Source organism: Dicentrarchus labrax, unplaced genomic scaffold (assembly GCF_905237075.1).
Source record: "Dicentrarchus labrax unplaced genomic scaffold, dlabrax2021, whole genome shotgun sequence".
NCBI lineage: Eukaryota > Metazoa > Chordata > Actinopteri > Moronidae > Dicentrarchus > Dicentrarchus labrax.
In genome coordinates, this window is record NW_026136718.1 from 24,385,230 (window position 1) to 24,412,938 (window position 27,709).

General features: G+C 38.6%; 1 protein-coding gene across 3 annotated transcripts in view; it reads left to right on the plus strand.

The window, feature by feature from the left end:
* The window catches only part of oca2 (oculocutaneous albinism II), a 42,542-nt gene extending 16,950 nt beyond the window's left edge, over nucleotides 1–25,592 (plus strand). For all 3 annotated transcript variants that reach the window (XM_051376685.1, XM_051376687.1, XM_051376686.1), the window contains exons 14-24: nucleotides 57–195; nucleotides 4,866–4,998; nucleotides 6,867–7,014; nucleotides 7,542–7,599; nucleotides 7,756–7,864; nucleotides 11,692–11,819; nucleotides 12,427–12,486; nucleotides 13,258–13,362; nucleotides 15,110–15,203; nucleotides 15,916–16,009; nucleotides 24,510–25,592. In XM_051376685.1, coding sequence (XP_051232645.1) covers nucleotides 57–195; nucleotides 4,866–4,998; nucleotides 6,867–7,014; nucleotides 7,542–7,599; nucleotides 7,756–7,864; nucleotides 11,692–11,819; nucleotides 12,427–12,486; nucleotides 13,258–13,362; nucleotides 15,110–15,203; nucleotides 15,916–16,009; nucleotides 24,510–24,597 — 1,156 coding nt within the window. In that variant the 3' untranslated portion in view covers nucleotides 24,598–25,592. The remainder of the gene's footprint in view (nucleotides 1–56; nucleotides 196–4,865; nucleotides 4,999–6,866; nucleotides 7,015–7,541; nucleotides 7,600–7,755; nucleotides 7,865–11,691; nucleotides 11,820–12,426; nucleotides 12,487–13,257; nucleotides 13,363–15,109; nucleotides 15,204–15,915; nucleotides 16,010–24,509) is intronic.
* Nucleotides 25,593–27,709: the final 2,117 nt, after the last annotated feature.

Here is a 27,709-nt window from a genome sequence, read left to right on the forward strand (position 1 = left end):
CCGTCCCAATCTAATCGAGGCTAAAGGGCTTTTCTGTCTCTTATCTGATTTTGCAGGTTGTGTGAGGTGCTTAATCTAGACCCCAGACATGTCCTGATTGCAGAAGTAATCTTCACCAACATTGGAGGGGCTGCCACAGCTGTCGGAGATCCACCCAATGTGATTATAGTATCAAATCAGGACCTGCGCAAAGAAGTAGGCACTTTCACAGCTCTCTGCCTAAACTTGCACTAATATACTCGTGTAACAGATCAGCTCGGTGTAATCTGACACATGAACCAGACGCTTAGTAAAGCAAACATAATGCTCCTCATGACTTGTGTGAAACAGAGAATAATAATAATAAGATGAAGAGGAAATTGCTGTTTGAGCTGCTGACATACTGACAGGTGAAGGAACACCTTACCTGAAATGGATTCACGTCACTTCTCACCCTTTATTGATCTTTTTTGTCTTAATAATCAAACTATTGTAGGGGGTGATCATTTTTTAATTGATGCAGCAATATTAGTTTGGTTCATGGACTTAGCTTGCATAGCTTAATTACATTTGAGTGAATTCTGAAAAAATGACTTAAGTCACTGCCATGATGAAAAGATAAATTATTAACACTTTTCCTCATAAGTTATTGTGTTTGCATTGATGAAATTATTGTGTTTGCATGGATTCATTGCCCTCTAGGCAGTGAAAGATTTTGTACTTAAAAGTAATCCAATATATAACCGCCCCAGACTGGAAACACACACACCCTGTGTAAATATATATATATGTATATGTACGTACATGTATGTATGTGATAAACAGCTTTGGCAGCATAGTTTGCACTTTACCTGTCAATCTATAGAGTGCTGCTAACTGTTTTGAAAATCTTGTATTATGACAAGGTGTTTGGGTAATTATGAAAGGACCATCACTGCAATGGCAGTAATAAATGCACATTGAGAAACAGTGCTGACAGTTATTATTCCAAACACCTCTGCTGCACAGACAGGGACTTGAGCACCACTTTAAAGAAGCTCCATCGAGTATTTTGATATTAACATTAAATCAAATGACTCCCTGTAATGTGAAAGGGATGCTGATGCTGCAAGTCCCACTAAAATTCAACATCCTGCAGTTTTGTACAGGTTTTAGCCGGTCTTAGCTCATTGTTTAAAAATAAATAATAATAATACATTTTATTTAAAGTAAGTTAAAAAAAAAGGTTTTTTAGTCTACATTTACATTGGACAGGTGGCAGTTGTATGCTAACATATTAGTCATAAGAATGAGATAAACCTATAAAATAACATAGTGCTGTTACTGTAAGTATTTTTGCCCTCTAGTGGTCAAAAAATACTCAATGTAGCTTTAACATACAAGCAAACAAAACCAACTCATCAGTTTTTGTAAACAGGATGTAGCAACAAATCCTGCATAACTTAACAGTCTAAACTTAGAACAAATAATTAAAGAAATATAGCACCTTTAAAGATACTCAAAGAAACTTTATACAACAAATTAAATAAAAGAAAACGAGAAAGATGTGTGTTGGGTAGTCAGTTACCTACTTTATCCCTTAAAGTTTAGTTTACTGGTAGTCATGTTGTTGCAGACAGTTTCTCTAAAGCCTTTACATTCCTCATATAAGCTCTGACATTCATGACCTGATATAGACTTTACAGTGCATACAAAATCAAAGTGTTTTATATATATATATATATACAGACACTTGCTAGTATTTTAGGGGTATGCACTATTGGTAAACATAATCATCTGTGTTTACAAGATTGTAAGACGTGTTGTCTCTGTTCAGCCTAATCTCTCTATTTATATACAATGGTGAGTCGAGACCCTTATGTTGATGTGCAGGTGATGAATGGAGATGTAGTGGCAGTGAAACCAATTCATATTTTTGCTGCCGCCGTCATAAATCACAGGAATTAAAAATGTCAAAAGAGTGGAGAATGAAACTGTAACACCTGCCCAGTGTTGCTTTACATTTATAAGATTTGTATCTCCTTTTTCTTTTTACCAGAAATGTTACTACAGTTCATAAAGTCATTATAAGCAACACAGCTGCTCTAAGAGTCCCCTCTTCTAGCATATTCAATTATCTCTGTGTATGCCAGTGAGGAGTAGGATCATCCTAGAGCTTCCCTTCCTGCAGCATACTCACCTGTTCCACAGTTCCAGCCTCTGGTGTGGCTTTAGTCTTCTGTAAGTGTCACGCTGAAGAGCCTTTCTTTGGGATTAGTGTGTGATTAAACTTGTGGAGGAGACAGTGTCACTCCTGATGCAATAAGGTGTGAAACCATGTAACTGAACGCCCAGCTCTTTTCCTGTGCTGGATGACGTATATCACACTTGGTTGAGACCTTTGTGACAGTCTATGTATCTGTACCACCAAATACTGATGGATGACAAATTGAAGGAAAAATCTGAATGAATGAGTGGAGAAGCAGATGCTTTCATATAGGACACAAGGGGTCATTGAAGGGTCTGATGAGAATGAATGAATGAATGAATGAATTATATGAATGAATGAATGAATGAATGAATGAATGAATGAATTATATGAATTATATGATTTATATGAAGCAATTAAACACCTCTGAGAGAAAGGAGTGTTTGAGAGACTAGAAGGTTTGTGTTGGGTTTTCCTTTAAACTGTCATCTGTATGTATAGAATGTATTTTGGTGGCCCACTGAAATATAATTGATTGGTGTTTATAACATTTTTGTGTTAATATATATATTTTGTTTTTCCAAAAATTTTTAGACACTGCAAAAAAGTGGTCAATGTGCAATCATATCGACTGGGGACAAAATCCCTGTACACACCATCAAGTCACATTGCTGTGGCACAGCCTACCTGTGTTTAAATATTTGTTTTTCTAATTGATGTTGACATTGGGGCTACAATGAAAAATACTTCACTGTACATATTTTGGAAAACAGGTTGTCCTCTATTGTACAGATTTTGACAAAATGATCAGTCAGTAAACAGCAGTGAGAGCATTTTACTGAGTTAATCAGAGCCCGTCACTGTCTGAAAAGGGCAATGACTTGTAGGCTCTTCTCATAACCTTCACTCCTCTTATACTCAGAGGGCGTAATGCTACATCACTAGAAGACATGACATTTCCCCAGCTGCTTGATGTGGCATCTGTTCACTGCGCGTGACATTTTAGCCTTTGTGGGTGCAGCCGTATGTGGTCTCCTTCAGTATACAGTAGCTCCTACTACGCCAGGCTCCCACGGCCCGCTGTCCGGTTTGTCTTGGCTCGGTTCCCCAGGTGACATAACCACAGGGACACAGCAGCAGTGCACTCATTCAGTCATGTCTGGCCTCTGATAAGGACAGCTTGTGTGTGCATGCATGGTTTGCCTGCCTGTTTGTTTGTTTGCATGCTTGCTTGTTTGTGTCAAGGGGATTTTCGGGAGAAATCCAGAGATAGAAAGAATGGCACAGCTGTGAAGTGTGTGTTTAGGTGATTCTGTCCCTCATCAGAGTGTCCTTGTATTTGATTTGTTACAGAGCAAGTTAGCATGGTGCATACAAAATCTCCAACTACCTCTTGGTCTAATTTCATTGAGGGACACTGGTGACCCTTCTTGCCAAATGGATCTCCTCCAACCAGTGAGAGAGAGACTCTGGCTTTTAAATACGGACACCAGCTCACAGTTTACGGCTGCAAACAGAGATACATTACAGCACCAAACACACAGACAAAACATTCTAGTGATTTGCTCACTTGTGTCTTGCTACTGAACAATTAGTAACAAATGGAAATATGTTGCAGAGATGTGTTGGACTGAGACACAGATACAAGATATTCCAAGTCTTTGGTTTTTAGTTTCTAGGAAGAGTTTTCATTTATAACAGGCTCGCATGAGCAGCTACCCTCAACCCACAAGGCTGCCCTGAGGGTCACAGCAGACTGACTGAGCGGGTCTCTTTGGACGCATGAATAAAGGAGTAGTCAGAGTTGTATTGGGGGCATTGTGATAAAATGATATTGTGGGACAGAAAAGGAATCTTTGAATTGAATCCATTACACAATTGATGAGACATGTAAGGGCTATTGCACACCTGCCACAACATTCATACTCAAACTTGATTGGATACTTGATATATTTAAAGTGGTGTGTAAGAATATATTTATCTCTGGTTTGTCCTGCATCATGTTTCATTGTGTCAACCCTCCTCTCCTCCCTTATCTTAGGCTTTTTGCAACTTGAAATTTCAAATCCTGTAGAGGTCACTATTAACCAGTTTTATCACCATTCTTCATACTGTGCAAGGAATAAAGACAGTATAAATCCCTCACCAACCTGTACACAAATGGCATATTATACATATATGATGTCATACAAGGAGACATTTCCATGGATGCATCTGATAAAATGGTGTTCTTTGGGAAAGATTAGCTCTCAGTTTTGAGGACAACCTCTTTGAGGATAAGACTGCTGTTTCTTACTCATTCAGGAAGCTCGGTGGTCATGATGGACCATGGTGGTTAAAATCTGTAACGATTCAATTATAATTGTCCTTTTGTGAACAACAACTAATTTTCCTCAGTCTGCTCATATATAAACTTGTATTTCTTAATGCTACTGTATACCGCAAACACACAAAACTGTTTTATTTGAATGACTGTATTATAGTGATGTAACACAGATTAATAGTAACACCTGCAACTGCATCTGCTCACGTCCTTTTTCTTTCTCAGACAATCAACAGTTCAGCTGAATGATGCTTTCTCAGAAAACAATGACTGCTTTCTCAGAAAACCACAGCACTAATGCTTATTTATATCTGAATGAAATTCTTATCTTAAAAGACTGTGTTGTCTCACACATTATTATTCATTGTCTTACAGGGGATTGATTTTGCCAGTTTCACAGGCTACATGTTCCTTGGAATATGCCTTGTCCTTTTCACCTCATTTCCTTTCCTGCGGATGCTCTACTGGAACAAAAAACTCTACAACAAAGAGTCCATTGAAATAGTTGGTGAGTTAAGATATATTAATAATAATTTTCCATATAGACAATGATTTTTTGGAAGTGATAAATAGTGAGGCTGGGCAGGGGAGTTTTCAAGGCTGGAATGTAAATTGTAGAATTGCTCTGCATGTGGCACAAGTCAAAATCACTTATGCTTTGATTATATTATGAAGCGTATTAACCCCTTAAGAACATTAGTCCACATACTACCACCATGCTACAGCTACTCACTACTCACAATTCTCAGGCGATGCAGTGACCTCCTAGAAACTTAATTAACTCGGCCTCAGCCCTCTAACTCCCACACGATGTATAGTGCCCCCTATATTAAAGAACCCCCCCAATCCCTCCGCTTTCCCACCACACCACTCACCTCAGGTGATTTCCACAGTATTGCATTCACATTGTCCTCATCAGATGACCCTGTCATCTCTTATAAAATATCTCTGAATTATGGCGTCCTAGTTAATAAAAGGGGAGATCTCTCTGTGGCCCTGAGATACAGATAACAAGTTTGTAACTTGGTTTATTGATACTTTTAGGATTTAAAGCCCCATTTTGGTCTCAATAAATGTGGTTAAGAATTAGTTTAATTAAAGTACTGAGGTGATAGGCTATAAGTTCAACATCATACTGGAGTGGAACACGTTCACCTTTTGCCTCTTTCAGCTGCTTGGCTCCCTCATGAGTCTGATGACTCACCCATCTCAGAAACACACCTTTACTCGGATGTTCAGCTGTTAGCTTTGACAAGTTGGCAGTAAAAAACGGCTTTACTTGTCCAGAGAGCAGCCTGAGAGCAGCACAGGGCTCCCGTCCTGGTTCCAATCTTTTTATCTGCTTGTGCTATTGTAAAAAATTAAAAATATTCTGATAATCTGGTACAGCACAGTTCTTTTATATCTCCTTAATTATCCGTTAATAGAAGAAACAATTATTTGGCCATCCCTTAAGACTTTAGATTGTCCAGAGGTCGAGTAAGATCATTCAGTAATAAAAACCACACAGCGAGTTTAGTTTGGAACTGTGTCCTCTATCCTAGAATCTATTAGCTGCTACTGTAGATCTTTGCATATGACACCCCAGGGATGTAGATAATCGGCAAACTAATAAAACGAAGATATTTGTGCGAAATTGTCAACTCTTATCGGCGTTTACCCACAATCCTACAGTGCCCCCCCTCTGTGAGAACCTCAGCAGGGGATCATTAAAACAGAGACCACCAAACTCCCTGGTCGTCGCCACACCGCTCCCATTTAAGGAGTGAGGAAGACTGACTGTTAGGAGCTGTATTGTCACACTGAGCCCCAGGCAGATAGAAGGAAGCTGCTGCCGATCACTGCGCAGCCGGTCAATGCAGGCCTGATAGCCCATCTGTAATTCCCACCCTGTGGAGTTTCTGCTTCTCCCGCCAACCTGGTCTTCCTAGGAGAGCATGCAGCTAAACCAGCTCAAAAGCCCCTGCCATGACTGGTAATTGTGCAGATTTGCTTACAGGAATCTTTTTTTCCTGCGTCAGTTAGATCCTATTAAGGTCACCTAGGCAACCTTCCTGAAAAAGGATGGCACCTACTGATATCTACACAGGCGTCCAGCTTCCTAAGGCTGTATCTCTGCTTCAACATTGGCTGTTCCTGAGCTGGTCAATGTGCCCATCGCCTGGCTGCATTAGTCACTCTATGGGGGCTAACAGCATATTGACCGAAAACATCTTTATATCCTCTCAGTCAGCCACAGCTGTAGGAGCTGTTTCCAACCAAATCCCCCAACATGCTGCATGCTGCTACTAATCTTCACCACTGTAATGACTGTGAGTCCATGTGTTTAACATGCACTAAACAATTGGCTTTCTCTTCTTTGTCCTGTTCCTTCAGAACTCAAACATGAGATCCTGGTTTGGAGGCAGACGGCTCAGCGCATTAACCCTGCCAGCCGAGAGGAGACAGCTGTGAAATGCCTCCTGATGCAAAAAGTCCTCAACCTGGAAAGTTTGCTCCGCAAGATGATGAAAACCTTCCAAAGGTTAAAACTGAAAACATATACATATATCTATAATAACATATAAAATATATTTTGAAAATCACACGATAAAGACATTATTGGTTTATGTTTTGTGAATGAGACAAATAAGTCAGTATTTACCATCATATTGTTGATGACTTTTGGAATGAGACATCTACTGTATGCCCATTTATGCAAATGTAGCTGAATTTATTTTAGTTTATTTAAAACACAACATAGCACTTCAAGGAAGGAAAAAACACAAGGAAGTCCAAGAATAATTTCTTTTTTTGCCCCCTTGCCCAAAATGTTTGTGTTTCCAGGCCTAACATTTATAGCACAAATAGATTTTCATAGCATTGGGAGTACCTTACACAGCACAAATATCATAAAAACCCACAACATTCAGTATGTATTGACAAACAGCTAACAGAGGCACCATTTCCATGATTTAACAAATGGTTTAAAACGCTTAAGAGAGTGATACATCTATAATTAAATGTATGTATTTCTGTTTATCAACACTCACATGTCATTTTGTCTGACAGACAAATTTCTCAAGAGGATAAGAACTGGGAGCAAAATATTCAAGAACTGCAAAAGAAGGTAGGCTCTCATACTTACTCAGAGCGATTCCTCACCCACTGTGTCTGCGGTGCATTGATGTTATCTCAATAATGAAGTTGGCCTAGTCTTTGAAACTTTTCTTAAGACAAATGCTGTCAGTCGTATAATAAAAGATTATATTTTTCTCCTCCACAGCACAGAATAACTGACAAGGTTCTCTTGGTGAAGTGTGTGTCCGTCCTTGGCGTGGTGATTTTCATGTTCTTTGTCAACTCCTTCGTTCCCAGCATTCATCTTGATCTCGGTAAGCGCAGAAGCATCTCATTATTGCGCTGTTTTTACAGGCCTCACTGGGTGGTTATAAATTCTGTCATGTAATTATGAAACACAGCTTCCTCTGTCCTTGCATTTTAAATGAGCCCAAATAATGGGCTGACTAGCAAATACATCCAACAAATTACATGGATACTGAGCTGCATTTAGACCCCATCACATTACATTTATTCATGTGGTGCAATTTCAAATCTGTGTTGATGACAACGTTTTGGTAAATCTACGACTACTATTCTAATATATACTTACAATACAATAGTTGTGTTACATATTGTATTTAGGATCTTTTTTGGGGGGGTTTCTATGCAAAGATAGGCAACAATAATACAGAATTACACACAAACAGAGTGTACACATGACAAGATCAGAAATAAATAATCAGAGTTGTAAAATCATAGAGAAGAATCAGGAAAAATCTAAAAGCTGTGTAAAACCATCATATAGTGACTTCATAAGGCTGTGACATCCAGGTGCTAACAAAGCTCTTAACGTGACTGTCAGATTCACAGATCCTGGCATTCCCTTAAAGCTGCTATAATTAATGTTTTTATAATGACAATGGATTAAATGACAATGTGTAATGTGAAAGATGTTGCAGAGAAAATTATCACTTGACCTTGTAGAGCATTTTAGCGTCTTTCAGCTTATTGTTTTGATTTTCTGGTCTGCAATTTTACTGTTTAGGTTCAATCTCTGGTTTACTAGTAAGTTTTAGCTTTATTTCAATTAAAAAGGCTCTAAAAATGGCAAAAGACCTAAATATTGCTTTATTGGTGGAGAGACCAAAAACGAAGCTAAAATGAGAAAGAATATTAGACTTAGATTCATCAGGTGGCCAGAAACACAACTTCAATGGATGCTTATGTTGCTCTGTATCTGCTGGATATGCATATAATATATCTGGTATCACTGTCTGGTTATGAATATGATTGGATGTTACCAATCAGCTGATGTAAACATGACGTCATTGCACTGCATGGACAAAAGCAAGGCTCTAAATCTGCCTACTTGCATATTTTGAGCATGTTAGTAGATCTGCACCTGTGGGTTAGGTTGAGGGTTATATGTCGTCTGTCTGACACTTCTGACTGTGATGTCTCTGATGTGTGCTCGGCAGATGACCTTAACAGCATCTCATTAATGCTAACACTGTCCCTAAATGAAGATGACTGTCTTCATACACACCCTGTCATCTCTCCCCTTGCTGCTGAGTCCACTCAGTCACCAAACATACTCAGTTAATTACAGGCACTACTCAGGTTACCTCCCTGTGACATTTATTAAATGGGAATGACCCCACAGCAGCGTGTTTTCTGTCCCTGTGGAGGGATAGGTGCCTGTCCAAACCAGCTCTCATTAATGCATGGAGGTCACAGGCAGGGTTGAGTACTGCAGCAGTCTATTCATTCACACATGTTTTAAAAATTGAGCCTCATTAAAATTTCATTAACTTCACACGGTAAGATTTAATTTCAGTCTGATTATTGCCTGGTCATTTGATCCCTCTAATGTGTCTGTGGTTTTGTGAGTTACAACTGTGGTTTGGATGAGACGTTATTGATTTCTATGGAGAAATCAGGAGAGTGTAGCAGTGAAAGTCATTGAAAAGTGCTAAAAATACATACAAAGTGTGAAATATAGAAAATAAATCATTGAACATTGATTTCTGAAACTCCTTAGAATTGTAGAGTTTCAGAGATGTTACTTAATATTTCACAGATTGGCCTTTCAATAGATTCTTACTTTGGTTAAATTCCAACATTTAAATTGCTTTGAATCTTTAGTCTTTGGCAAGGCAAAAGGATACCTTATCTAACCATATGCTTACGAGTGTAAAAGATACTTGAGCTGGAGCACAAATCTCTTTATCTTTTGGCTTTGGCCTTGTGTTCACTTACTTTGTTCTGTGTAACTTATGGGAAACTGCGATGAGACATTTTTCACAGCACATTTCCTGTCTCAGACACTGTTGTATTGGGTATGATAGATGAGTATGTCATAAATTGCTCAGACTTGCCAAAAAGCTCTTTTTAATTGGAGAGCTCTTTAGGTTTGTTATCTGCTGCTTGCTCCTGGATGCAGGCTGAGGAAATATCAAGTAGTGAGAAAGTGAAAAGTGTCATTTTTGTTGACAGTGGTTATTGGGCCACTTATACTGACTCACTTGTTTTGAAGCCTGCGAGATACTACTACTACTTATTATTCATTATTGAATTATTTTTGATGAAATAATCTATGGACTTCATTGTCACACTAAAGCATAGTGAGGTAACTGAACTCCATAATGGATATATTTACAAAGAGTTGGCATACATAGGAAGGAAACCGTGACATTGTATTCACAAGACCTTCAGTAGACGTCATCTATTTAAGACAGAAATGTCACACTTACCCTCTAATGAAGATCAACTGTTCATGGGGAGAGTGTGGTAGTAGAAGTAGTGTTTTCTAATCCTTCTGCCCTTCTCTTTGTTTCAGCACCTTCCTATTATCAATGTTTTTATATTTTTATAAAAACTACTTTATATGGCTACTTGCATGTAAAAGGGATTGCTAGGATTTTGATGAAACCAACTCTGTATTTGATCTTTTTCTACTCATTGTTTTGGTTTTAAAGCCCTTAGTTTGGCTGTTTTGGTTAACTCTCACAGCTGTCATCAGCATTATTTCCAGCACCAAACAGTAGACAAAGTAAGAGACTTGCTGGTGAAAGTGGAGCATTAAGCAGCTAGTTTAACAGGAGTTTATGGAGACCAAAACAGAGCTAAAAGGAGAGTGACTATTGTCTGACACATCTTCAAATGAATGCTACTGTTGCTCCGTCTCTGCAGGATATGTAAAGTAATCAGGCAAGCATGAGCCAGCACAACTTACTGGCTATTTTCAGCAAACTTTGGCCCACATTTTCCCTAAAATTTTGCCTGTATTATAATCTTAGTTACTACCCGAGAACCAAATTGCCTTTTAAAAAACATTTCCGGCCACCTCCTGCTCTGTCTCTGGCCGAGACCAAGAACAACCACACGTAAATATTTTTATCAGTCTCTCCTCAGTCTATCTTCCTGCTGTCACTCTCTTTTTTGTGTCCTTCCGTTGCTCTTCTTTCTTCACTAATTCTCATCAGTTGTGAAATTATTTCCCCAAAGGCCTTGGCCAAGGCAATTACTGGTGCTCACCTGTTTAATCAAATTTTCTCCAAGTGGATGCACACTCTTCCCTCTTTCAAAAACACTGGCTGGTGCCAACTTTTGTCCTCTAGGCTAGAATGCGTTGAAATGATAATGAATGCTTCATCAGACCCACCTAGACAAAACAAATGCTTTATTCATTGTTTCCAACACTTCATGATAAGACCTGTTTAATAGATTATAGTGAGGACATGCGTTTAAACTCCTCAGCAGATTGAATCCTCACGTTTGTTATGTTAATTTCCATGCATACATTTGTTTTAGATATTTGTTTATCATTGATTTATAGGAAGCAGCAAAGATGACAAAAAGACTTACAATAACTTAGATTGTAAAAATGCCGCAGTAGCATCTGTAACATTTATAAAGGTTGCTGTTGGGATTAAAGACAAAGTGAACAGAGAGCAGATGGAACTCCATTTCATTAAATTAATGAACACTTTTTAATTGTCTAAAAAGTCTCCTAAGTATCCCCAAGTGTTGTGTGTGATATGTCCTCTTTTTATAAATCTGCCACATTGTGCTCAATGTCTACTTGATATATGTATGTGAGAGTGTTTTCTGGCTATAAAGAGAGATGTCAGGTGGTGCTTCTTGTTCTCTCTTCCAGGTTGGATCGCTATCCTGGGTGCACTGTGGCTTTTGGTTCTGGCTGACATCCAGGATTTCGAGATCATCTTGCACCGGGTGGAGTGGGCCACACTATTGTTCTTTGCTGGCCTCTTCGTTTTGATGGAGGTATTTAACGAACTCTGCTGTATTTTTGGCATTGACCTAGAGCCCGTTTATAATTTTTCAATAGATTTTGGAGCTCACACAACGTAGTGGAAACCAAAAACTGATGCCAAACAACAACTTTTGCTTAGAGCCTCCATTTGACGAGAGGTAATTATAACAAATAAAAAGTGAGCCAGAACTGGGATAAATGTAGGTTTAGGTGGTCTCCCCTCTGACAAGCATCTTTACAAGATACTGGAGGTAAACAGGATCAGTGCTTCGATCTATTAACAGTACACTGGGTAGTACCCATGAGCCTCCTTGTTAAGGGATGAAATGAAAATGTAATGTCAGCACAGTAACTGCTTTGTTGTCTCCCTCCTGTGAGTCTTTGATATAGACGTGAGCCCTGCAAAACTATGTGCTGAACGCATTTAACATTGTACAGTGTCAGAAACCAGTCCCGATAAGGTGTCAATAACGATAACAAGAATAGATTTGTCTCTGTCTACTAAATGGCCGTTTAATACAAACCAAATTGCTTTTCTTCTCTTGGTTTAATCCCACCTATAACTAATTCTCTTCAGATTTTTTTCCCAATATTAATCTTCTCCTCTTCATTTTTCAGGCTTTAGCCCAGCTGCAGCTTATCGACTATATTGGAGAACAGACAGCACTGCTTATAAAAGTGAGTTTTTCCTTTGATTCTAAACAGTCCTCTCTCAGGGCTCCATGCAACTGGCATAATTGATAATTGGGCACAGGTGACATGATATTGCATTTCATGCATATTGATCCTTTTGTTCTGCACAGCTCTGAATTCAATTATTTTGTTTACATCTGATTCCTGTCAGCAGTCGAAAGGGTCTGAGGTAATATTCACCCATATTCTAGCCTGTGTGCTTCATGCAAGTGAGGTGTCTCTTAGCAGAATTGCACCAGTAATAGGTACGTCAGCTTGTGTTTAGACTGTGGGCCTCGAGTCTAATAATCACACATGACAGGTGGTGTGCTGTTCATGGTTTCTGACCTGCTCAGCCTCCCAAACAATGGACAACATGCTGTGAGAGAGGCAAGGCCTTTCTCTGTTGATACAAGTAGAAGACAGGTGAAAGGAGGAGATATTGCTCTCTTTATCCTGGCCTTGCATAACTAAGAGAAAACTCTCTTAGGGTTCAAACAACAACATGCTTGTCACATGTACAGAATTGGCCTCTCTGTGTGTGTACAGCAGAGCTCAGAGATAAAATTCAAAGACACCACCACCTGTGGTCATATCACACATTCAGACAGCTTTACCCTTTCAGGCTCTGCTCCCTGACGAAAGGTTCAGTGTCAAAGAATGAACATAATTGATGTGTTTGATTTAAATCAGTGATGGGCTGAGGGGGGCTGTTTGTGCATCTGAGGGGCAATGGAAGTAACAGTTATCTGTCGCTCTTATTATCTCCCCTCTCAGGCGGTGCCAGAGGACCAGCGCTTGGCTATAGCCATTATTCTGGTGATGTGGGTCTCAGCCCTCGCGTCTTCTCTCATTGACAACATTCCCTTCACTGCCACCATGGTAAGAGGCTGCAGCATGATGCTTTAATTTCACACTCCAGTATATCCTTGTGAAATCACACACAGAAGTAACAGAAGTACAATTATTTTTTATATATTAGTTTTGTTTCTCAAAGATGCATATTCTCCTCAAATCATATTGGCTTTTCCTCATTTTAAACAACTGTTGGATACTTTCAGGTAATATTTCTTGTCATAGTTCCACACAGAAAGTAGTGTATAGCTTGCGTATACAGTATATAATAAAGCTTGAATTAAGAAAAACTAATTTTATATAGTATTGGGACTTAGACATTTTTGCCTATGTGGTTTCAGCATAATTTATTACATACAATATTATCCACTCCTATCTGTATTATCTGTTAACAATTCTGATATAGCACTATATATATATATATATATATATATATATATATCAGCACTGAAATAAAGTCCAGCCAGGACAACAATATTTTCATACCCAAAGTGTAGGATCAGTGGCCCAACGAGTGTAATTAGTTTCACATAAGAAGAGCAGAGAAGACAATATTGATCCAAATGCTGATAATATACTCATTAATTTTTACATACAGTTAGATTGTGATTGTACTGGTAATGTATCTGACTTTCCATGCAGCTGTTATCTTAAAATATAGGAAAGATCCTCTCAGACACTAATGAATTATGCATCCACTTTCAGACCAACTGCCTCCTCACCACTTTTGTTGTCAGCTGTCTGTTTTGCTGAAAATTAATAGGTTGTACAGAGATCAATGTTTCAGAGGGGCGCCAGTGTGCTCAATTAAAATGACAGTGAGAAAAGGAAAAGATGTTATCCCACTGAATGAGATGTTTCTTGTTAGAATTAAACTACCAGTGTATCCAGGAGTATCTCTGGTTGTTTTTCCATGTTTTCAGACTCACTTATGTATTGCTCTGCCTATGAAAGAGGAGTTCAGACCGCATCAATTTTCTACTTAGTGCACAGCTGATAAGAGCATGTCCAGATTGTCACACGTTCGTCATTTTGAGAAATATGCTTATTCGCTTTCTTTCTGAGAGTGTGATGAGAATATTGATAGCACTTAGCCAGACTTGGAACAGCAGGAAAAAGCTATCCCAGCTCCGTTCAAAGGTAGAAATATCAGCTGACAAGCAACTCTAAAACTCATCAATTAACATCTTATATCTTGTAAACTGAAGCCGTACAAAACTCCAAGTAGTTTTTGTTATCTAGCTATTTCCAGTCTTTCTCAGTTAGATACAAGAGATATACAGCAAGAAAGCATATTTCTTTTCAAAATGTTGAACTTTAAGCACAAACGTTTCTATGGCAACCAACCAATGCAAACCCTTTTATCATTAGGATACAGTATTTTCTTTTTTATAGCTCCTGTAAATATAGGGTTGCTTTCCTAACCAGGGGGAAACATTTCAAATGATCTAAGACTATGTACAGTGTATGCATGTTAGTATGTTTTGTGAAAGTAATATGTAGCCCCGTATTCGGTCATGCAACATGAGGCTAAAACAGCAGGAACCAATGGAACTATTCTCTACTACGATGCACATGAAAGCTTTAGGGTTGGGCTCACACTGTTCTGCCATCATGGTAAGCTCAAATGTGGCTCATCACGTAATTGCATGTAAAATACATCATGTGCCACATCATAGATGGAGCCCCTGTGTATATGTACATGTATTTTGGGGTTGCATGATTTGGAAAGTTTATATTTTCAGTAATCTCCAATCTATCTCTGTACTCACAGATTCCAGTTCTCATCAATCTAAGTCAAGATGCAGATGTGAACCTGCCAGTAAAACCTCTCATCTTTGCCTTGGCCATGGGAGCCTGTCTTGGGGGTAAGCCTCTATTTCTAACCTCTTCATGTAATCAAGTGTAAACTGAAGTATAAAATGGTGTATTAAACTGTTAGGTCCACCTTCCCTATAGTCACCAGGGACTTTATAGTTTGGAGTGTGGATCTTTATCATTGGCCCCTGCCAGAAGGAGACATCATATGCTCCAGGTGACAGCCACTTTGTACAGCTGTGTCACTCCCCGGGGAGGTCAGGCTGTGCTTTTTGTGAAAGCAGCTCAAGGTCCTCAAAGCTTACCTTATTCACTGCTCTGCCACACCCCAGCGGCCGGCCCTCCAGCACAGTGTGGCTCTGTTTGAGTGGGAAGGACACAAAGGGGGAGAGAGTTAGAGAGCTGTCACAGTGTTTCAGTTTAATCAACTGCACTGTGACAGGACCACATCGATCGGCACTATGATGTCGCCGCCCAGCTCCATCCCCACACTGACACCTTTTGAGATGTGAGCGGTATCGAACAGCAGAATGGATATGCACCCTGACTGTCAAAATGTTGCATACAGCAGATTAGAAAACTAGAAAACTTAACACTAGCTGAAAATACTGCAAAAAAGGGGAACCTTGATTATGATAATGGATTATGATGATAATTATAACAGTTGGTAAATGTTGAATACTTGTCATGTGCTTCATGTGACATGAAAAATGAGACATAATAATAATAGTTTCCCTTAATGTTGTTTTCTTGCCTGTTTAGGAAATGGAACATTGATAGGAGCATCAGCCAACGTTGTGTGTGCAGGCATTGCTGAACAACACGGTTATGGCTTTTCCTTCATGGAGTTCTTCAGGTAAGCACTCTCTCCTTAAGGGCACGAAAAGTCATAATCACCATGTTTTAAAATCTTGCTCCCACAGTTTGTCTCCTGGGGTAATCAGTTAGACCGTACCATAGCCTATAAAGCCTAAAGGGCTGCTTACATGTTAATGTCTATCATATGCAACGGCAGGAGATGCCAACAATGTCTACTGAGTTGAGAACATTTAAAGAATAGTCTCACAATTCAGATCCTGAATAGCAGAGGTCCAGTTCATTCAAAGGTGCATCATGTGGCAGAAGCTGTTACTAGAATTGTGGATTGGACTTGTTTAGGTAAAGGTTACCAGCTGACCTTGCTAGGGTATATACAGGAGGTGTACCCTTCTGTGAGTAAAATAACTCCAGGAAACAACCTGGCAGATATATGTTAGTGTCATCTGGTCTGAGCAGTGATTTCAGTTTGTGTCCTCTCCAGTGAAGCCGTGAGGACAGAAATGTTAACTACAGTGAGAGTGGAGGTACTCAAACTGTAGTAAAATGTGCTCAATAGTCTCCACAACACTGACTCACGCAAAGGCATGAACATTTAAACATATGTGTGACTTATTGAATTGATACAGAGTGAAACACTCACAGAGGGCTTGATTTGAGAGCTCTCTGGTGGTTAAATAAAAAATGTGAATGGTGAAAAATTATTATATCTGAAGCAGGATGGTAAGTAGGCTGCCTCCCAAGCTGCCACCTGCTCACCAATAATTTTCATTCCGATGACGTAACAGCCAGACATACTTTGTAATTTGCTTGTTGGAGAAGTGGAAGTGGTCAGTGATGTTGAAAGACGGATGAATATGAGTCTGATTAGGCTTAATATGCAATCGCCTGGAAATAGCATGTCATTTGATTTATGGTAGCACTAAGTGTACTGTATGTCATGATGAAAAGAGAGCCGAGACCATTTCTTGTGGGATTTTATATTTGAATATGTGACTTGACTGTCTGCAGGTGGGATTTACATGAAACGCAGACATTCTTTCACAGAAGTGAACAGTGTCTGTGACTGTGCCAACACTGTGTAGACTTTCATCACCAAATGTACTTCAAAGAATCTCATGATGCAATTCTCACATTCCTTTTCACATTTACCTTTTTTGTGAGCTGTTTATATTGTTTCCTTTTTTAAAGCCATGCTAGCAGTGTGGTTCAATGGATAGCAATCTCACTTTGTCAGTATCTGTCAGTCCCTTAACTTTTCATCTAGCCACCATCAGGTCAATTTGTAGACTCTTTGAATATTCATTTGAAGTCATTTAATCAAGGAAAGATGCCAAACATTTGGTTCCAGCTTCTCAAATATGAGGATATGTTGCTTTGACTGTTAAAGATGGCTGTGGGGAAATTGTGATTGTATAATATTTTAAAGACTAAAGCATGTATTGAAACAATCAGATCAAGGTGAATCGGTAATTAATATAATTGTTAGCTCCATCCAGAATTACAGTAATGTTGCATTCTCACTTCAATTTAGTTATGTGATTTCAGTTGACCAGAATATGATATGGTCTCCTTGTATTAGATCAATAAAAGACACATTACTGCCTTTACTGTGCTTTGTATTGCATACAACATGAAGGTATGATGTCAGTTTTCTGTGATTGGTTGCTAAGACTTTTCAATTGGCTCCATTACAATTGTGTTAATCTATATTAAAGTGGGGTTGTGTTGGTAAAATAAGCAACAGCTGACCCTTGGTGTTGTAAAGAAAACAATGAACTTGTCATTGTCAGTTCCTTCTTACTTTGCTTCAAAGTTCCAGTAAAAATGCAACATGTCATCTCACTTATATTACTACAAATCAGCTATTGCTCTGAAAAGACTCTGAAGGATTGTCCATCTGCATGGGGTTTCATTGAAATGGAAAAGGACAATTGCAGCCTGTCGGCTCTACTTCTCTCACACACTGTAGCTGTGTTTACAGTTATTGGATAGAAGCATTGTTCTCAGCTGAGGCTATGCCTGTAATTGGCTGTCTGTGGCAAGGGTCACAGCTGTTCAGAGAGACAGGTAACAGGGAGAGAAGTCTGTCTGTGACTTCAGGCAGCTGGGACTGACTAGTGCTGTATCAGGTGGTTACATTCAGGGCTCAGATGACCCCACAGGGAGGTGGATACCTGTTTGATAGACCATCACAAAGGAAACTGAGTGGCTCTGAATAGCTCTGCAGTTAGTTGGTATGGTCCCTGTTGCTTCCTTCATGTTTCTATGCCCTGATCACCCTCCTCTCCTCTAACCATTAACCTGGGGAGCATGACAAAATAACCTCCTCTATATGTACTGTATGGTATATAGTCCAGCTCCACTGGGGGTTATGAGTAATTGCTCACATGCTCAGACTGAAAAATAGCTGCTGTTACAGTTTAAAACCTTTTAAGATTTTGACAGCGCTGCAATGGCTGCAACGTCAACTAATCTTAATCCTTGGGGACCAATGTGCCCGACAGAATACATCCACTCAAAGTACTTGTTTTCATCACTGACAGGCTCAGATTGTTTAAAAACATTAAGGAAGGTAATTTTGCTCTCAGTCATGAAGGCCTCTGATCAAAAATTTAATAACCACACCAAACCACTTCTCAGTTTTTGATTTTTACTGCAGTAGAACTGCTTGTCTGACATTCACTGTGCACTGACCACCAGACACAGTAAACAAACAGGCTCCAAATCAAATGACATTAAACAATGTGAGCTGAGTTAGAAAGGGAGGACATTCATTCAGTTTTTTCTCACTGTGTGCTGCCTCCCTCTGCACCACATGACAGAATTAATAATCCCATTCATACAGTTCTCTACATCTGCGAAGGAGACCTGTGCTGGGAACAATGGTACTCTGCACTAGAGAATGCAGGTGTGCTACCTTAATTTGCAAGAAATCTAACATGCACTGTAATCAAGGACAAAAGATTACATAGCAACAGAAAAAAGTCCTATACTTAAGAGATAATAGTTATTTAACATTCACATTTGAGCATGTTGCAAGTCATATTGCTTATTAAATAGCACTGGACAAGCCCTGGCATGAAGAGCAGTGCTGTCCTGTGTCAAGCATACAGCTGCCACAGTCAGAAGAGACCGTCCATCAGGTTCATCTAAAGAAAGTCTTTGAGATTGCATCAGGAGTTTCAAAGAGCTTCCATCATATGCAATTGAATCAATGTGTGAGATCACAAGGTACAATGGGAATTTTTAGACAAGGTGAACCTTGTTCTACTCTATGCTGTATTTTGGCAAGTTTTTCATTTGCCCTCTGTCCCCTGCTGTGCCTGTGATGGTGAAAGGGGTATTGCTCAGCAAAAAGAGATTCACTCATTTGGAGGTGACCTCAGCTTGTCTGATTATGATAACAGTTTAGAGATTCCTCATTCCATCAATCTTAAGTGGACATTCATCCCACAAAGATAAAAATCAGTGGTCTTGTGTTAATGAGCTACTTCAAGGCTTTGACCTTGTAAAGCCTAATCTCCCATTTTTACATATATGTATTTAGAGTATAATTTATATACCGATATATACTACACTGTTAGAAACAAGTACCATAGGCTCAGTAGCACAGTATTGAGTGAACTATATTCTTCCACTTCATATCAATGTATACACCACTGAGCTACTTTGACTCACCATCTACACTCCTGACTGTTCCATTGTTATCCATCTGTAGACTGTTTTATAGCATTGATTCTTTAACCTGTGGGTGAGTGGTATACTTTAGGGGTCTGAAGTTTTCTTTTCAGTAGCACCACTTAGCATAAATGTCTAATAATCAGTCTGTGTGCAACAAAAGAAAACAGCTTCTCACACAATTGGAATACAATCTGTAATTTTTCTAAGCAAAACAAATTCAATTGAAAGCTCGACAGATCTAGCAATAGTCACTTAGTGAACAAAACCAAACAAGACCAAATGTATTCTTCAGACCTTTTCAAATGATTGCTAAGTACTGCAATACCCCTTATTAACATATTAAGATTTGTGTTTGATGTTTGATACCAGCATTTTGTTAGCAATTAATACTACTACTACTACAAAAGAAGGTGGCAGGCTGTGGGAAGGAGTGTGGAAGTGGAGAAAAACGGGTTTGAGAGTAAAGAGGAGGTTTGAATTGAATCTGTTATGGTAAAGGGAGGTGTTTTAAGAGTGGGAGTAAGTGTTTGAATGAAAGGTTTCTCTTGAAGATTATAGGCATCATGGATGTGAGGTGAGGGCGACAGAATGGAGTTGCCAATGCTATCAGATTTGTTACAGTTCAGTTATAGAAAGTTGGCTTGTTTCCATGATTTAGTTTCTGTTTGGGAAGTTGGTCAGGGTGGAGTGAGTTGGAGAGATGATAGAGTAAGTGGATATGTAGAGCTGGACATTGTCGGCGTAGAAGTGGAGACCATGACGGCAGATGAGATTGCTGAGTGGGAGTGTGTAGAGGAGGAACAGGAGAGGGACCTTGGGACAGAGCATCAAATAAATCAATAAGATCACTGTTAATCTCTTTTGCATTTAAATAGTTTGAAATTCCATCAGTGTCTTCTTATGACTAGAATTACTGTGAATATGAGTTGCTACAGTTGCTAGTTGCTAAAGTGTTGCTACCAAATATTAACAGGATTTTAAAGGCATTTTTTCTCTGAAACATTTCAGTATGTCCCAGTGATGAGATTTTGTGATGGAAGGGACAGACCTCTAAAATTACAGGAAGTGAATGAAAGATCAAGTTAAAGATAAATATTAAAATCATGGCAAACCTACGTTTAGCCAGCTTCTATTTCCCTACTATTTTTGTTCTCTGAGGTTTCCCTAATTTTTCACCCCCTATTAAACCTTTGATGTGTAAATAAAAGTGATAATCACCATGACCTTTTATAACTCAGTTCAGTTGGCTACTAAGAAAGTTTGACTCTGTTACAATTTAAATGCACCACCACGCAATAGTGAAATCATTATTAATGAGCCTAAGTGCTTGACTAGCCTCATTAATCCTTAGTTCAAGTACTAATTTGACGTTTCCACATGCATATTAAATGGAAACTGCATAATTTTATTAAACCGAATTAAGAAATAGTTGTAGCAATAAAGAGTAAAACATTGATACATTATGATAAGCAATGCACACACACATATACAACATTTATTCTTTCACTTAAGGTCATCTGGACTTCTTGTAGGGTTTCTCAGCTTCCTCAGTGCAGACGATTTAATATATAGGACATTTTGAAAGGTCATCTTAAAATGGGGCTTTGAAATGGCTTCTGATTTAGAGGATCTTATGTAAGAGAGAGAATAGAAGCATAAGACCAATAGTGCTTTCCAAATGGAAAAGGAAACACAAAATGTACTTAAATAGCTTTTCAAATTATTTTACTCCTTATTTTTTTTCTGTGTTATCTTCTGTGTTATTTTGAGGCTTTAGCATGTATTTGTTATTCACTTATGTCTTTGTATAACAAAGGGCAACAATGATTACTAGTTAATTAGGGCAATGCATTACACTCTGAAGTTCTAATTTTTCTGTCAAATATGAAGTCGTCCAAACTTTGCTGTCAAAAAAATCTCAAATGAGGATTTCAGGTAATACAGCCTTAATTGGCCACTTTTCTTTAATTAATGTTCAAAATGTTCCCACATTTAATGTCAATAACTCTGACACATTCGATCAGACCTGAAGCTTCGTACACACATTCTCTGGGAAAGCTCTGTAATTTTCACAGAGAATGACTTGACTATATTCACCTAACATGGAGAATATAAGCATCATGAAATAAACTACACAGATTTTTCAGCAAGAGCAGAAAGTTTCTGGAATGAGACTGAATGGGCACCATAAATACCAAAAACCTGTATCTTAATTTTTCTGCCCTTAGTAGATAGGGCAGGTAAATACTGACAGTTCCTAAAAGTCAGATTCACAGTGGTAGAAATAGATTTCCTGTCTTAATAACTATGTTCCCAACATGCTTAATTACAGACTTTCATAAAAAGCAAGTTCATATTTGTAGGTTAAAAAATAAAAAAGTCATAGACACCTATGAGTCAGTTCCCAACGAACTGAACATGAGTGCTAACTGAACCAGAATCTCAGGTCTTATGATCCTGTGAGAAGGAATCCTGCCCAAGTAAACAGAAATACAAACAGCAAAGAGACATGTAACCTTTTGCATCTCTCTAGAATTCAAGCTTGTGCAGTTAACCTTGCCATTTCACATAATTGTCTGTGAGGCCCTGTCTGACCTGAGTGTGAGCCACCGTAGCTATTGCAATGGAAGACACATCAATGAAATGGGGTTTTCACTCTAAAAAAGGTATCTCTGCTGGTAAAACTACCTTTTGACCAAATAAAATCTAATGTTGTTTTTGTTTATTGCTGTCCAGTGGCTAAACAAACAGCCAATTAACCAGTTGTTATCATGCTTAACTTCATCCTCACAATGATTATCAAGGCATTAGAAATAACTTGCTGTTATTATTTTGTCATTAATCTTAATAGGAAGATTAGCACAGTTAATAAACAATGATGTGAACCATCATCAGTGGGTATAGCAGCTGTAGGTTTATGGTTATTTTCTGGTTTATTTGGTCCTGACTGCATTATTGAGTCTATCATTGACTTAGCCTCACATCTCACACTGCACCATCACACTAGTGCACAACATCTGCTCTAAATGATATTTTAATGATATGGGTTTTTTCAGTAGGGGTACCACAGTTTTAATTACTTCTTTCCCGTGTTAAGACAAATTGCTGTCGCACTAAATAAACATGTAGTTTCTTTTCTTTTTTTGCCCTCCAAAACTGATCTGTGTCACAGACTGGGGGCAAACAGATCTCTGGCCCTCAGAGCAGCCATGTGTCCATATAGGACATGGTAGACATCCAAATGACAAACCATCTACAGTTCTGGAGTCATCTAAGCACACACTGCAATGTATGATACGATTGTGGAATGAAATACCGGGAAAGCAGTCTGACCTGTAGTCTACTCAATACAGTTTTACATGGTTGCTGCGACCAGTGATCATTGCTCTTGCGTCATAAGACTAAGTAAATTGCAGTCATTACAATGAGAACAGCTTGGCCTTTGCAAATGCCAGACAATATCACAATTTCCTAAGGCATCACAACAAGTCTGTCACAGGTGCCCAACTTTGGACTATTAATTTGTTTGTGTTCACTTGAAGGCTTTTTAGATTCTTTCCTCAAGCATGATGTGATTTCATTTGGCATATAATATGCAAGCCCGTTTTAACATCTCATTGGGCCTATCTTGGAGACAAACCTTTACCTGTAGGCTCAAGTGTCCTTGAGTAAAACATTGACTTTGTGGTAACTCCAGTAGGGCTGTGCAGCTCTGACCTACAAACCGGCAAATAAACTTTAATAGGTTTTTACCTATTAGAAGGTAAAGAGAAGCCAACTTAAAATTTGAGGGAAAATACAGAAAAAAGTTTAATAAAACCTTTGAAATGAAACAATGGGTCTCTTCAAGGTGCAGTATGTAAAGACACATTTTCTCTAAAATGTCGATTTATTCCCCACTCATGGTAATTTGCTTCTTGTCTCTTGAACTTGCATCAGAATATTTGCTTCTGAAATAGAAAATGGCATAAAGACACCTGTTTATAAGAGACTGCTAATTGATTCAACATTGAGTGCTGCTCTACTTGTTTATTCTGGACTGTGGTTAACAAGTTGTCCGATTAGAGAAATGAGAGAATAACACAAAGTATTCACATATACCATGGTCTTAATGGTACCGTGATTGCGCTGTCTGAATCTTATGGCATCCCAGATGACATGAAACTGGAGTATAATGAGGAGGGACACAAAATAGCTGTAGAGCGAAGCTGTGATGTCACGTGACATAGTGAAGCACCCACCACCTTATTTATTCATGAATAAGTTGCTTCAGGCAGTCATCTCCATTTGTCTGCTGTAGAGACAAATGGAGCCAAATATGTCTGCAATTACACATTTTTGGACTGTTGAGAGGTTTGATGCCTTTTCTGACAATTGTACTGTACATGGTATGAGACTGAGGTAAAGCAGGTACAGCAATCTACTCTTTATATTGTTTATACTGTATGTATTTCTTTTGCTATGTGCAGGCAAAAACCTGCATTGCATGATCATCCAACAATAATATTGACTTTGACAATATTAAAAGCAGATCATCACTGTGGATGAGCTAAATCTGCCTTTTTCCAAGTGTCTGCATGAAAAGGTTTAATATACTTTATGGGAATGAAAGGAACAAAACACCATATATCAAAATATAAACAAGACATTCTAGGAACTCTGTGACTGTAATCCTCATTACAAGCCACAACAAATTGAATTAATGAGAGATAGATATCTTAAATATATTCTACATTGTATAGTGGCAATTTTAGAGCTTGTCACACTTGTGCCTCCTTATTGATTATTCGCACCATTGTTGGTTTTTCAGTAAGCCTTTTCATGCTATTAATCTGTTGTTTCCTTGCTTCTTACAGGTTAGGATTCCCCATGATGATAATGACGTGTATGATCGGCATGTGCTACCTGCTGGCCACCCACATTGGACTGGGATGGAACATGTAATCCACAACAGCTGTACAGAGCCAAGGAGACTGCATTCAGCTCACTGTAATGTGATACGTAACCTGATCGACTGGTCAGATCACAGACACTATATGAAGCACAGCAGCCATATTTTGGAAATTGTTGATTAAAGTGCAGACAAGCAGGGAGCTTTGACCAAAACGTTGAATCTAACATCCAACAACATGGTGCAGTAGTTCTTGGTGACTGGTCCACTGTCACCCTGTTGACTTTTACCAACTTTGTCAAAAACCTTTTTTGTCCTCAGCAAAGAGTCAATCCAAGGGAAGGAACTGTGTATTTACCTATGAAGAACAATTAAATGGTCCCTCTCCATAATGCTGTACATGGTGCTACTGCCCTGAATGGGTGTTACTGGTGTATGTGATCGCAGCTATGGCCTCTGATGTCAGACTGTTTGTTCTTTTAGAAATCTATGTGGTCTGTTTACAAAAAGACTTCTCTAGACATGTATCATACTGATTTGCTTTTAGAGACATTTAGGACACTGATCAATTTGTTTTAGGCACACATTTCACTCATGGTTTACCAAACTTATGTTGATATTTTAAAGGAACCACAATACCCAGTGAAAGGGATTTTATAACAGTTAATGTCTAATATTTTTGTCAGCTGCCAAAATCTCAACGGCTCGTGAATGAATCTGAAAAACAAACACAGCATCAGTTAAATGGGAGAATAGCAGAATGATTAAATAAAACAGATGTAGACTGTTATCTAAACTATGAATACTATATATTGTACTGTGTACACAATGATCTCATGTAAACTCAATGATTTAGTTCAGTTAACCGTATTTAATGTAGAAAATGTTTAATCATGTAAATGCTCTTTCATCTTCTTACCTTGTCCAGTTGAAACTTTCACCTGTATTTATTATACAGCCTGACAACTTCATTATCTTTAATTGTTTAGACTTTCAGAACATTCAAACAGATGATGAACAATAAAGGTTGTGATGTTTCTGGTTTTCATTTGACTCACTGTGAGTTTGTTTTTATTTGTAAATGTTTGGTTTCCCTTTGCATAAGACCATTTATAAAGGGTTTATGAGTTGTAATGTAGTTGTGGCTTCATTATTGGTTTATAAATGCTTTATAGATACATTTTAAAAATCACTTTTAATTGCCAGGTTGAGAAAAACCTCTCCAGTCCTTTTTTAAGTCTTAAGACAATGTTCACATGGCCTATTATGTACATTTATTTGGCTACAATCAATATTTTTATCAAATAACAATGAGAAAGAGGGCACTCGTAGTGATTTCTGTTCACGCTCACCACCCTCATAGTTTTGTTTTTGTCTGCAGCAGGCAGCTGTTTTCATCAAAAAAGCTTAAAAACCCACTCTACCCCATCTGCTCAGCACAAACAGCAGACAGACACAGTTAGGGACTAGCTGGTTAACATATTGGAGTATTAAGGAGTGTGAGAGTCAGATATATGGCTCAGGAGTTGGTGAAGACCAAAAACAGAGCTTAAAGAAGAGTAAATATTGAACTCATCAGGTGGACAGACGGACGACTCTACTGAATGATAATGTTGCCCTGTAACTGTTGGGAATAAGCAACTGTTTGCTAACAAGTTCACTGTTTCACCTTAAAATGTGATGATATGTCAGTGTTGTGTGGTAATGGTAACCCCCAAAAGAGGTGGTGTATATAGAAAAGGGAAGCAGACCAAACACATAAACCTGCCGTAACCCAGTGGAAAGAGTAATAAAAGGTTCTTGATAAGTGGATTGTGGTTCAGATGCTTTGCAGCTTTTTTCCAAAAAGTCAAAGGTCAAATTGTTCATTGGAGGGTCTTACCGTTAAACTGAAGAGCAAAAAAGCTAAAGCAAGTGTTGCGCTTGATAAACACCAACCATTTTTCACATCCTGGCAAATCAAAGGTCTCTTATTAATGGCCTAAAACTTTATTAATCATTCATAAGGCCATTAATAACAATTTCTAAACTCTGTACCAATAGTTTGGGGTTTTGGTAAATCATTTTCTCAGGGCGTAATTTTGGTTTCTACCCCTTGTGATAAGGGAAAAATCCACTGTACTTTCCTGACAGGATCGTAATTGCCCTGTCCACCCACACCTTCCCACTCATGCTCTGGGAGTTCTCAACATCCTAAATATGTTGATAATCACTAAAGTAGAGGACGCAGAGGTCAGCAGACACTCAACAAAAATAAATTACAGAACTATCATAGAATAACTCTCATGGATGGTGCAACGACAGAGTGGATTTCTCCTTTCATGTGAAAAGCTTTCTGGTACTTCACAGTGTTTCCTCTGAAGTTGCACTGTTGTTCTCCTGCCACATGCACAACTCTGCTCTTACTGTGTTTATTGGCAGCGACTGAGAGTAAAACTGACTTTCATGTTCACTTTAATGAGTCAGGCTTCAGGCCAGCTAAAAGACAACTACACAGATCGATGTATGTAGGACTGTAGGAGCTTGAAGTGTGGAACACCCCTGTTTGTTACAGTCATTGGGAATCTGTTTGTGTTGTCCACTTTGTTGCCATTACAGAGGCGCGTTCTGGATCACAGCATTAATTAGTAGCTAATTAATTAAAGACACTTCCGGCCTTAGGGAGCTCTTTGTTAAACATCATTAAAGTGTTTAATGTGTTCCAGGAGTTAGAGTAATTTATGGCTGGAGGCTCAACCCCTACTTTTTGTTCTTGTACACTACAATAAGCTGCAACTCAGATACCATACATTAAAAAAACAACCAAATTTGGAAATTTCTCCAACTAGATAAATTATAATTCACATTTTGACCAATTACTGAAGGTTTTTTCTTCGTTGTAATGGCTAAATATAAGCCATTAAAATGTAATACAAATATAGACTTTTTAGATTATATCTATCACCCAAAATTACACTGTTTGGCCTGAGAGCACATTGGTCATTAACAGAACGGACACTTGGGACCAGTGTGTAGGATTTTGCGGCATCTAACAGGGTAGTTGCTAATTGTCTGACGTCCTCGACTTACCCTCCCGTTCCAACTGTGGCCACAAAACTCAAAACAAAAAAATCTGAAAAGCCCTGTTTAGAGCCAGTGTACAGTTTGTCTGTTCTGGGCTACTGT